The 12,198-nt window shown below is 41.1% G+C and overlaps 1 protein-coding gene across 5 annotated transcripts in view; it reads left to right on the top strand.

The window, feature by feature from the left end:
• The window catches only part of LOC106938511 (collagen alpha-3(VI) chain), a 70,655-nt gene that overhangs the window by 27,789 nt on the left and 30,668 nt on the right, over positions 1 to 12,198 (top strand). For all 5 annotated transcript variants that reach the window (XM_015020585.1, XM_015020584.1, XM_015020583.1 and 2 more), the window contains 25 exons: positions 544 to 1,155; positions 2,580 to 3,200; positions 3,282 to 3,878; positions 5,020 to 5,631; positions 5,729 to 6,063; positions 6,148 to 6,226; positions 6,309 to 6,454; positions 6,545 to 6,637; positions 6,723 to 6,776; positions 6,860 to 6,931; positions 7,028 to 7,054; positions 7,133 to 7,177; positions 7,287 to 7,340; positions 7,432 to 7,494; positions 8,783 to 8,848; positions 8,930 to 8,983; positions 9,064 to 9,099; positions 9,180 to 9,242; positions 9,403 to 9,465; positions 9,551 to 9,613; positions 9,849 to 9,911; positions 10,603 to 10,653; positions 11,256 to 11,291; positions 11,365 to 11,427; positions 11,528 to 11,590. In XM_015020585.1, coding sequence (XP_014876071.1) covers positions 544 to 1,155; positions 2,580 to 3,200; positions 3,282 to 3,878; positions 5,020 to 5,631; positions 5,729 to 6,063; positions 6,148 to 6,226; positions 6,309 to 6,454; positions 6,545 to 6,637; positions 6,723 to 6,776; positions 6,860 to 6,931; positions 7,028 to 7,054; positions 7,133 to 7,177; positions 7,287 to 7,340; positions 7,432 to 7,494; positions 8,783 to 8,848; positions 8,930 to 8,983; positions 9,064 to 9,099; positions 9,180 to 9,242; positions 9,403 to 9,465; positions 9,551 to 9,613; positions 9,849 to 9,911; positions 10,603 to 10,653; positions 11,256 to 11,291; positions 11,365 to 11,427; positions 11,528 to 11,590 — 4,031 coding nt within the window. The remainder of the gene's footprint in view (positions 1 to 543; positions 1,156 to 2,579; positions 3,201 to 3,281; positions 3,879 to 5,019; positions 5,632 to 5,728; positions 6,064 to 6,147; positions 6,227 to 6,308; positions 6,455 to 6,544; positions 6,638 to 6,722; positions 6,777 to 6,859; positions 6,932 to 7,027; positions 7,055 to 7,132; positions 7,178 to 7,286; positions 7,341 to 7,431; positions 7,495 to 8,782; positions 8,849 to 8,929; positions 8,984 to 9,063; positions 9,100 to 9,179; positions 9,243 to 9,402; positions 9,466 to 9,550; positions 9,614 to 9,848; positions 9,912 to 10,602; positions 10,654 to 11,255; positions 11,292 to 11,364; positions 11,428 to 11,527; positions 11,591 to 12,198) is intronic.

Genomic DNA, 12,198 nt, shown 5'->3' with positions numbered 1-12,198 from the left:
CATCATCATCACAGATGCACTCTAAAGTACTTTGTTCTTAACTCTTCAACACACTCAGATGGGATTTTATAAATTTAGTTACATCCATGATGTACTCTGTGCTTGCAGTTAAAATGTTTGGGCATCGGGACCAACGGGTTGTGTGTGAATTCATCAAAATAACAGTTGGCCTTCAGTTTTTTTCTGTCATTGTTTACAATAACCATTCAGAGAGGAAAAGCATTCCATTAAGGCAGCTCCTTCTCAGATGGAAACTTTTTATTATTCATTGACAAGGCAAAGCTGAGGTAATTTTAAAGCCTCTGGGTGATGGCTTCGGCAACTTCAGAAGGAATTTGATCCCTGCCCACTTTGGAGGCGTCAGCCTTCGCAGTCTAAACACAGACAGGGTTGTGGTAAAACAGCTCAGGCCCTGTAGTGCAAAAAGGCCTATTTAGTAATATCTAAATCAGGTCCACATCATTGAAATCAAGTTATTTTGATCACTCGCTTAAGATTACTTTGAATTTAGACTAATGCATTGTCATTTTGTTTTTCTTACAGCGGAATCGCAAGGCCCAAGAAAAGATGTCGTCTTCCTTATTGATGGATCGGATGGTGTTGGGCGAGAATTTGCTATCATCCAAGAGTTCATCCGCAGAGTGGTCGAGAGCCTCAACGTGGGTGAAAACAAGATCCGAATTGGTGTGGTCCAGTATGGTGACTCTGCCAAGGCTGACATGCATCTCAATACCTATACAACAAAAGAAGGCGTCCTGAACGGCATCAGGGAAATGAGACAGCTTGGAGGAAGACAGCGGAACCTTGGCCAAGCATTGCAGTTTCTTAGTCAGAACGTCATGATACCAGCACGAGGTAGCAGGAAGCGAGAAGGTGTGCCGCAGTTTGCTATTGTTGTGTCCAGTAGGCCCTCAACAGATGATATCACTCGTCAAGCCTCTTCCCTCAAGCAATCTGGAGTCATCTCATTCAGCATTGGCACAAGGGAGATCAACCCCACAGAACTAAAAGTAGTGTCATATGTCCCAAATTTCTCCTTTACTGTTGATGACCTCCCTGGCTTGTACATAGTCCAAGAAAATCTCATCAACACAATAACAGAGTTATCAGATGAGGATATTGCAAGGTTGAGACCTCAATTCCCAACTTATGAAGGTAAATTGTCTTTTATTTCCTTTCTCTTTAAATGTCTATAGTTTTTTTTAGCTCTGAAGGATGCTATACTAATAAAGTTTACTTACCTATTTGCCAGAATTACAACAAGCTTTAGTACTCCTAAAACAGGACTGAAACATCCTTAAACTGTTAGGCCATTTCTAAAGGTGAACTTCCTGGTCCTGCGTAATTTAAAAGTGTTTCCTGTTCTTAACTGGGAAACATCTAACACATCCACAGCTAAAACAGCTGCAGATGATTTGGTGTTTACTTTAGTGCTGATTATTTATTTTGCACTTTGAATACAGAGTTTTCCACCCGTTAGGTTGAGTCCTGGCAATGCTTTAAAAGTACATCTATAGCTTGAGTACCTTCCAAGTTAAAGATATGTTTAAAGCATTGCAACAGCAGAAAAGCGACTGATGATCAAAACATGTAAAGTAACAAAGATAAAAATATTATACATAAAAACAGAAGAATATACTGCATAAAAAGAGCAACATTACAACATGAAATAATGCAATTATTAAAATTAATAAACTGATCCAAAGGAATGTGAATCTGAGTAGAATAACTGAATGGATGTGAATGTGTATTTCCACAATAAACGTTTTAGAAAAGTATGTAAATGAAAGGGGGAAAAAACAGTTTGTGTTTCACCCTTTCATTCAGAGTATTTCTAGTAAATACTGCATTCACTTTGACAGGTAACCAATCACAACCAATAAATCAAAATACAGCACCAAGCTCCAGTCATTATTAAGCAGAACCTTATTAAGAGAACACAACAAAACTTTATACAATACTTTAATTTACTACTCTAGGAATATTTAATTGATGTTCCTAGAGTAATATCAACAAATGCTTAATAATTACTGTTAAGTAATTTTTTTTATTTTGCACTTAAATCCGACCAGCATTAAGACATAATTTAAAATTACATATCTTGTTTTAAAATCTACTCAATCTGGATGTAAACTGAAGTGCAAAAACAGATGCTATATATTTGAATTGTATTTCATTGTGTTTGCCTTTTTAAGACTCTCCATAGTTTTTTTTTTTTTTTTAAGTATTGTCAATAATGTCTTCCAAAAGTACATAATTACCTAGTCAAATGTTCGAATTTCCTATTAACATTTTTTAAGACATCAACACAGTGGGCCACTGGAGGGGAAATCCTGATTTTATGGTACAGAAATCTGAAAACATAGAAACAACTTTCGTTCCTACAATGACTGAAACAAAATAGTTTAATGTGTTTCAATCATTTGGTCAACACAAGTACAAATACTTTTAAGGTCTTGTTGGTCTTCTTGGTATACGATTGTCTTAGATTAGGGTTTCTACATGCCCCATGTTTTTAATCCTACATCCAAGTAAGGGAGCATTAATCATAGTGTTTTATTTTGCTTGTGTCTTAACAGTATTCACACCACCAGCAGCAACAGGAGATAAGAGGGATGTCGTCTTTCTGATTGATGGCTCTTCTGCAACACGTAGTGAGTTCCCATCCATCCGTGACATGATAATTAGAGTTGTGGAGCAGCTGGATGTAGGACTGGACAGGGTCAGAGTCTCAGTGGTACAGTACAGCAACGATCCAAAGCCAGAATTCCTCCTCAACGAGCACTCCACCAAAGCCGAAGTCCGGCAGGCTGTGGGGAAACTCAGAAGCAGCGGTGGAAATCGGCTCAACACGGGCCGGGCTCTTGAATGGGTCTCCAGGAACATCTACCAGAGATCTGCAGGAAGCCGCATTGAGGAAGGCGTGCCTCAGTTCCTCATTCTGGTCACAGGCGGCAGGTCTTCAGATGATGTGTCCACACAAGCTGACCAGCTAAAGAGAAATCAGATTGCACCCCTTGCCATTGGTTCAAGAAACGCAGATCTAAATGAGCTGAGACAGATTTCCTTAAAGCCTGAGCTTGTGTACTCCGTTGACAGTTTTCAACAACTTCAAAGAGTGGATCCACAACTCATTAGTTCAGTCCAAACAATATCCACCTCTGACATCATCAGCAGTTATATTCCAACAGTGGATATAGGTAAGAAATGTTATTTTTACTTTACTGTTAGTGGTAACCTGCTGGAATTGATGTTTTGTCATATTTTTGTTTACTTTGCAGCCACCCTAGATCTTGGGAAAAAGGACATCATCTTCCTCATTGATGGCTCAGACACCACAGGTCCCAATGGGATTGCCCATATTCGAGACTTTATCGTCAGCATTGTCCAACAGCTCGATGTGCAGCCTGATAAAGTTCGCATTGCTGTTGTTCAGTACGCAGACGGAGCTAAAACTGAGTTCTCACTCAACACCCACAACAACAAGCAGGCTGTGCTTTCTGCTGTCAAACGCCTTCGTCAGATGGGCGGACGCTCCTCTCAGCTGGCCAATGCCATTGATCATGTTTTAGAGAACGAGGTCAAACCATTGGCCGGCGTTCGTCTGTCTGATGCCTCCCAGCATCTTGTGGTGCTCACAGGAGGACCGTCCTCCCAATCGGTTTCTATCTCTGGACCGCTGCTGAAGAACAAGCGGGTGAACTGCATTGGTGTTGGGACTGGCAACGCTGACAGATCTCAGCTAAGTCAAATTGCCACGTCGTCAGAAGATGTTGTTACAGTGCCTACATTCCCCAACTTACCAACAGCAAAAGACAGGGTTATTTCCAGACTGAAAGGCTCCACAGGGACCGCTTTCCCCACATATGTTTATCCAAGTAAGTAAGATAACTTAACGTGTCCACCTGGCTATGGGGCAGATTCATTAGAGGGTAAACCAAAAATATGCCCTAAAAACAACAACAAAAAATCTACAAAAACAGACAATAGCCAAGTGTACAAAAGTATTTTGGGATCTAGTACAACTTCAAAAATGTAAAGTGAGTCAAATGCACTGCACTTATTCATAAAAATGTAGATTATTTTGTTCTGCACAGAAGCTGAGATAGGACAGTCTTTAAATAACATTATTCTAAATAAATTCTTTATTACACTGTCTCTTTATAAATGATCCTAAAGTAATCCAAATTATTTACATAGCTCTAATTCACAACAAATGTTATCTCAAAAAAGCTAATTCTTTCCAGTCACACAGAATTTAAGCCAATATAATCAGATGGAAATAAATTCAGTGACGCAGTTTAATTCGATCCTAAACACAAAAACAAGACATTTAAGAGCCAGTTGGTCAAAAGTTATCAATCCGGCCAACTGGATCAAGTCTCTGAATTTCCAACTATTAGAATAAAAAGCTGGAAAGTATTCATCCAATAAAAAGGAAAAATCTTTTCAGGCACTGAGATTTAAGGGTTGATATGTGAACCTCTGTAGCAACAGCACAGGAACCGTTCAGATGTTTTACAGCGATGCATTCTGGGTAAAGTTTTTCTCATGACCATCATGTTTAAATCTCCCTCCAGAATTACTACTCTAATTTATGGTGAAGACGTTTACTGGCAGCATTAACCTGATTTCTGTATCGTTTAGTTGTTTTGACTGAATAATCTTTGTTCATCTAAAATACAGACGTGATTACATTTTAGCACAACAAAATACATTTTATTATCTCTTGCTAATGAAATAGCTTATTATTGAAACATTTTGCCATTTCCGAGTAGATTTTTATCTTTTGTTATTCTGGGCATTCTAGTTTTTATGTAGTCAAAAGTGAGATTCAGCTAAAAAACAAAGTTAAACTTATATTAAACTGTAGCAAAAGCATAAATATAAATAATATCTACTGCTTTTTGATTCGAGTCAAAACTGACAGAAATTTAAACGACAACAAACATGTGGCTACGTTCCCCATTTTCCCTCATGTCCATTCTGACTCTTTGCTACATGTTTATTTCCTTTTAGCGGAAGATTTGCCTCAATCCAAAAAGGCTGACATAGTATTCCTAATGGATGGATCCATCAACCTGGGCCAGAGCAACTTCAACAACGTCAGGGACTTCATCATGAATCTTATTGATCTGTTCTACAATGAAAGAGACAACCTACGAATCGGCCTTGCACAGTATGCCACAGATGTGAGCGACGCCTTTTTCCTCAACACCTACAGCAACAGGGACGACATCATCGAAGCTATCGGCAAGATAGAATACAAAGGCGGACGCAGAATCATGACCGGCGACGCCATTCGCCACATGCAAGACGTCCATTTTAGCAAGCAGAGAGGCAGTAGGAAAGATGAAGGTACTCCTCAGATCCTCATGCTTGTCACAGGAGGTCGCTCACAGGACGACGGGAAGACTGCTGCGCTGGGCCTGAAGAACAAAGGCGTAAGGATCTTTGCTGTTGGAGTGGGCGACATTCAGGATGAGCTGGAAAACCTTGCGAGTCAGTCGTCTACCGTGGCCCGAGCACAGACCTTCCAGGAGCTGTCAGAGCTCAATGAACAAATCCTGGAGGCTTTGGACGATGAAGTGAAGGGGAAACTTTGCATTGATACACAACAAGCAGCTAAGCGTAAGATACAGCTGCTAAACCTAAAATTTGCTTTTCAATTAAAATTTCAATGTTTTTGATAAGAAAATATCTAAACTGCAAAAATTGTGTTTTACAGCCTGCAATGTTGAGGTGCTAGTTGGCTTTGATGTGTCTGGCCAGAACATCTTCAGCACTCAAAGTAACCTTCAGAGCAAGATGAATGCCATTCTGCAAAGAATTTCCAAAATGGCCCCCATCAGTTGCTCTGGAGGGCAGAACCCCTCCATCCAGGTGGGCATGCTGGCCTTAGACTCTGCCTCCAGGCCGGTCCAAATCGACTTCAAGGACAACCCTGATGAGCTGTTTGAGGCCTTCAGAGGCCTGCGGAGTCAGGGCCCCTTCATCCTGAATGCTCAGACCATCCAAGCCTACATGAACCGGTTCCGAGTCAGACAAGCCGACACCATCAAGGTTGGTTCCTCAAACACTTGGAAACGACTTGCAAAGCTATTGGAAAATCATAAACTGATCATTGTTTCCACTTGGAACCTAAAGGTCATCATTCATCTGACGGATGGTCTCGATGCTCCATACGCTGAAATAAAGAGACGAGTTGAGGAGCTTCGTCAGTCGGGTACGGAGATCTCACAGGAGAAAGAGCTTGGTTACTGTCCAGCTGTTTTTTTAACATGATGTTTCTGTACAACCTCAATCAGGAGTGAACAGTTTCATTCTGGTTGGGCTGGAGCGGGTGGAGCAGTTTGAAGAGGCTTTGCTGTTGGAATTTGGCCGCGGCTTTAGGTACACAAGGCCCTTAAAACTCAACGTCATGGACCTGGACTATGAACTTATGGAGGAACTGGTGGGTACAGATAAAACCCAACCAAGGTCTTTTCTGGAGGTTAAATTTCCTTAGACAGTTCCTGAAAAATATTTTGCTTTTCCTCCTTAGGACAACATCGCAGAGAGGGAGTGCTGTGGCGTTCCATGCAAATGTACTGGGAACCGAGGAGACCGAGGGGGCGTGGGCCTGCCCGGGATTAAGGTACCTTCACCGGACACAGGCATATTTCTGTAACCCTGGGTTAGCTTCCTAAGGGAAAACTAATACTTTCATTGCTCTTCTGTAGGGTAGTCCGGGATTACCAGGAAGCCCGGGACATCCTGGTGACGAGGGTGGACCAGTGAGTCCAAATGTCTTTTTATATCAGCCACCTTTCATATCTTTAATGTTTGTATATTCAGCTTCCATTTCTTATAATCCCAGGGAGAAAGAGGTCCTCCTGGTGTTAACGGTACTCAGGGCTTCCAGGGATGTCCTGGACAGAGAGGTGTCAAGGTTTGAATTATTTTTTTCACCTTTCAGCTGAATAAAGGAAGAAGTTTTAATTAAATTACAGCAACAGTGATTCAAAGCTACATATTTTCTTTCCAGGGATCTCGCGGGTTCTCAGGAGAAAAGGTGAGTGTAATATTCCCAAGTAATAAAAAACATGTGATACGTTATCTGCAGCTGTCTAAGCATCTAATTCTGCTTTAGGGTGAATTAGGAGAACTTGGACTTGATGGCATCAATGGAGAAGAAGTAAGGTTTTTTTCTGATATAATGAATCAGTTGCATTATGTTGTGTTTTCAGTCCTCTGTTGTTTTTCTCCCAAAGCTTGGTTTAATGGTGTGTTTAACATCTTTGCAGGGGAAAAGTGGAGTTGCTGGGCCTCCAGGTGACAGAGGAAACCCTGGCAGGAGAGTAAGAAACGTCACACAGTTTTATTTATTTCCTCTGATGCATTTAAAAAATGGATGAAAAAACTAAAACATTGTGTTTGTTTATTTTTTAGGGTGCTAAAGGAGCCAAAGGACAAGCAGGCGACATAGGACAAATGGGAATCAGAGGAGATCCTGTGCGTATTATAACATTTATCCTGAGGGCTTTGTTTGTATATCTCCTGTAGCCTCACAGCTAGAAGGTGCAGAAACCGTCTCGTTTCATCGTGTGTGCAAGGTGCTCTGGCATCCTCCCATAGTCCAAAAGACAAATGTCAGATTAGTTGGTCACTTCTACCCCCCGCCCTCCCAAACAACAGCCATGTTTCCATCAACTTTTTTTTATTCACATTTTGAGGTATCGTATAAGAAAAGGTTGGAGAAGGCAAAACTAAAAAAAACTTCAGTTTTGTAAAGAAGTTTTTGTGCTTGCTTCAGGTGGTTTATGGCTTAACCCCCAAAAAAAAGCCCTCAAAGAGAAATAAAAGCACGTTTACAGAATGAGGCAGTTTTCCCTCCTTCAGTCCGGTCGATCCGGTTCTACTGGAACCAGAACATCTGCTCCACCTCCAGCTGCTGTGGTTCTGAGTCAAACCAACCTGTTCCCCTCCTGGCCTGTGGGGGCGCTGCACCAAGAACCACTGAAGGAAACGACACAAAAACCTCTGAAGACACTGAGAGCAACTTCCTTCTTCACAGGGTGGAAACAAGATGGAGGCGTCAGATGGAGGATTTCTCTTTAGGCTAAAGACCAGGAGCCATTTCTGCTGCTAGCGCTAGGCTAGCACGTTAGCTTTGGTTGGATTTACCCAGAATGCCCTGCTCTGTAGCTGGGTTAAAGCGGACTGAACTGGATTCTGACATAATGAATATTTACCTCACGTGACCCATTAGATGTTTTCAAGGAATTGCATTTCTTTCTCTACGTCTTCAGACAACACGTACCGTCGCCAACACTAGTTAACATAACAGAACAATTACATGTCCAACAGCAAGGGACTCCTGAAAACCCTTTCTCCATTGCCCTGTAATGTGCAGTTTCTACCTCCACTTCCTGTTTATTACATTTATTCGAAATATCAACATCCCAACGCTCTGCGTAGCCTGGCTGATTCACTCCAGACCAGTAGATGAAACCACACCTCATTAGTAAAATTATCCCAACAGTTTTATGGAAACATGGATGGTGGATGTTTAGGCGTTTGTCTTCTTCTCTGTGTCAACCGGTGATCGGACTTGTTGTTCACTGAACACCAGACATTAAGATGGAAGGAAAATGTCTCTGTTTCCGTTCTTGGTTTCTTTTTAAACTAAAAATAGACAGTAATCATATTGCACTGATATTTTTTATAAACATGGCCTTTACTTAGTTTTCTTAACATTAAGTGGAGGTAAAACTGAGGTAATTGTGTCTCTGTTCATTAGGGGACGAGGGGACGAGATAACAACAGTCCGGGACCTAAAGGAGAACGCGGTGATATCGGACCGCCGGTACAGCCCAATCTTTTTCTGCTCTTTTGGTTCAATTTTGATGCAATTATGGTGACGGGGATATCTGTTCCCAAATAACAGGGAGTTCCTGGTGAAGACGGGTTGAAAGGAACCCCTGGCGATCGTGGTAGACGGGTAAAACACTCATTAAATCACTTACAAAGTTTTCAGGTTCCTTGTGAGCCTAGCCTTGAGCGTATCCTTTGCTTTTTAAGGGACTTGATGGCAGAAGAGGCCAGCCAGGACAACCTGTAAGTTCCTCTCTGAAAAATTGCATCCCAATATCTGAGTAACGCTCACAGTAACGCACCACTGTGCTGCTCATCTAAAGGGAAACCGCGGGCTTCCTGGAGACAGAGGCCAGCCCGGACAGCCTGGTATCGCAGGCTCAAGAGTGAGTTTAGTTGCTTTACTTCACAGATGATGAATACTTGTTTTCATTGGATCCCAACAATTCCAAACAAAGCTTTGTGTGACTGTAGCTGACTTCATTCATTAGTCATTAGCTGATAAGATGAATGAACGATGTAAAGACATGCCCTGTCCTTTCCCAGGGTGCTGCTGGACCAGTCGGTACACGAGGACCCAAAGGGGAGGACGGCAACCCAGGACCCAGAGTAAGCCAACCAAACCATCAGCTCTTCTGTGTCTAGGGTCATGTTGGACACCTAACCCAAAATGTCCCGACGTTTCACCGTTTAGGGTCCTGGAGGTAATCCTGGTCCAAACGGAGAAAACGGAAGAAGAGGACCTCTAGGTCGCAAGGTATGGAGCGAATGTGACGAGTCTCAAGTTTCATTCTGAGACTGTTTGGACAACCAAGCTGCTTCACATGACTGAACACACAGAGAGACTGAGCTCCTGCCACATGATCCTGATTATATCTGCGGAACCGAACCTTTCAGCCCACAGAAACACTCATGATTCACTACTTTGGCATTTTCTCAAAAAATACTCCTGTCCTCATTCCCTGTGTCTGGTTCTCATGTTTTCTTTGTAGGGAGAACCAGGAGAACCGGGACCCAAGGGTGTGATTGGACCGGTTGGCCCCCACGGAGAGCCGGTGAGGATAAAAGCTTCTTAACCTCTCTGTCCCGACTTCTTTCACTGAAACATATTAATTATGAGCACATTTGAATTATTTTCTCTATTCGTGTTTTCAGTAATTCAGAATATTTTATTGCATGACCTCCTAAAACTCGCAGCCATGAAAACTGACAGTCATTCATGTTTCCAGCTCCAGGTCATGGAGCTTCTTTAGAAACATGGTGTTAGCGTTAGCAGCTACATGTTTAGCATTGAGATGCTATTTTAGGCTAGCACAGCTTTGCTGATAGAAAAAAGTAATATTTTTCACTCTATGCAAGTTAATATTTTCAAACAACTTCATCTTGAAATGTTTACATAAATGTTAATACTGTGACTAAGAGTTCATATATAAAGTAATTTAACTCTTTAAAGATCAGAATGTTTATGTAACTCCATTTAAAAAACACACTGTTATTAAATATCAACAGAGACAGTTTGAAAAGCATCAAGTAGACAGGCAAACAATTTTTAAGGATACAAATATTTTCAATTACATTTTTTGTCATCTTAAATTAGGTAATTTCTTTTTTTATAAATATCTGGTAAATATAAGGTATATTCATTTACATAAAGCTGAAGATGCTTGAATATGAGCAAAACTTCCCAGAAACCAGGAAGCCACAACATTTCAAGGTCACAGCTTTTGGTTCCTATTTTCTATTCAGGGTCAAGATGGCAGAGACGGAATCGGTTCGAAGGGAGAAAAAGGAAGGAAGGCAAGTGATTGTTCAGGACACAACATGTTTGATGGTTCTGGTTCAGCTTGACGTTTTGATAAATGGATTTATGCGTTTACTGTTTGGCTAAACACTGCTTCATGAAGGCATGAATTTAACCCTTTCATGCATAAATTATGATCCTTGGTGTCAGGATTATTTTTTCAAAAAAATTTTCTTAAGGCATAAGAAACAGTAGGAAAATTTTTAAAAAAATATATATATATTTTTTATTTTCTTTAAGTGATCAATTGTAATTTTCTCCAAATACAAAGTTGTTATTTGAAAAATACATCAGAAGTGTTGTTCTTTAGGGGTTATCTGATGTCACCATATTTGTTTTACCTGTCGTAGAAGGAGGGACCGGGTTGGTCTGTTGGCCATATTGGATTTAATAAAAATAATTTCTTGCATTTGCAGTTGATGGCCAGTAGTTGATGGTGTCTTATGATGAATTAGTGTCCACTTCAGTGGTCTGTGTGCATTTATAACATAAAAATCCACAAGAAGCTCAAGAAAATGGCTTTCAGATAGCTGTCCACTGTAGTGACAACTATATATGAAAAGGTTAATTATTTCATACCGTCTGCTCTTCTTTACAGGGCGATGATGGTTTCCCAGGATTCCCTGGACTCAAGGTCAGGCGAAGTCACGTTTCCAGGTCACACTGTGGATCGTCTGCAGGTTGTTTGATGAGTTTGATGGTTTCAGGGTGCAGCCGGAGACCCTGGACCCAGCGGAGGACCCGGACCCAGAGGGAACCGTGGACAAAGAGTACGTTCACATTCGCTCCCTGCTTTGCACTAATAAATGTTTGCAGCAGTGGAATGAAATCACCTTGCATGCATCCTGACTTCATGCTGACTCTTCCCAGGGTGTCTCCGGGGATGTTGGATCACCTGGACAGAAGGGAGAAATTGGATATCCTGGACCCTATGTGAGCATTTTAAACAACAAATATTTTAGTAGTCGAATAATCTATCGATTATTCTTACGATTAATCGGATAAAAAAAATTATAAAATTAAATATTGGTAAATCTTCCATAACACCAGCATTACTATCAGATACCAACATTAGTCCAATTTTTCATTTTTGAGCTTCCCTAACAGTTACTTTTCTGTAGTTTAGAAACTAACCTGTAACAATAACCTGTAACAATAACCTGTAACAATAACAGCTTCAGGTTAACTTTCTAAGTTAACCTGAAGAAAATTTATACAAAGATCTGAAATTATATGCAATGTAATAATGAAGAGCCAGGCTCACAAATATACTTAAAATAAATGTCTATACTCCAGCTTTTAGTTCGTCTTCAGTGAGTTTAACAGATGAACTCTCACCTTGGCCCAAACCTGCCAAGCTTTGGGTTTGACAATACGGGAAATGTCGCCTGGATTGGGGGGTTTGGGATGGAGGGCAGGAGAGGGAACGAACGTAAGATGGGGGGAAAAGACGACCGAAAAAACTCTAATGTAGGGGTGGGGGAGAGACAATTGGTAGACCAAGGAACTAAAGTAAGAACGGGGTGGGGAAGGGGACCAAT

The sequence above is a fragment of the Poecilia latipinna genome, unplaced genomic scaffold (assembly GCF_001443285.1).
Source record: "Poecilia latipinna isolate Pla-1442-1.1 unplaced genomic scaffold, P_latipinna-1.0 Scaffold2609, whole genome shotgun sequence".
Classification (NCBI taxonomy): Eukaryota; Metazoa; Chordata; class Actinopteri; order Cyprinodontiformes; family Poeciliidae; genus Poecilia; species Poecilia latipinna.
The sequence above is the reverse complement of the archived record's forward strand: the minus strand, read 5'-3'. Positions and strand labels throughout refer to the sequence as shown.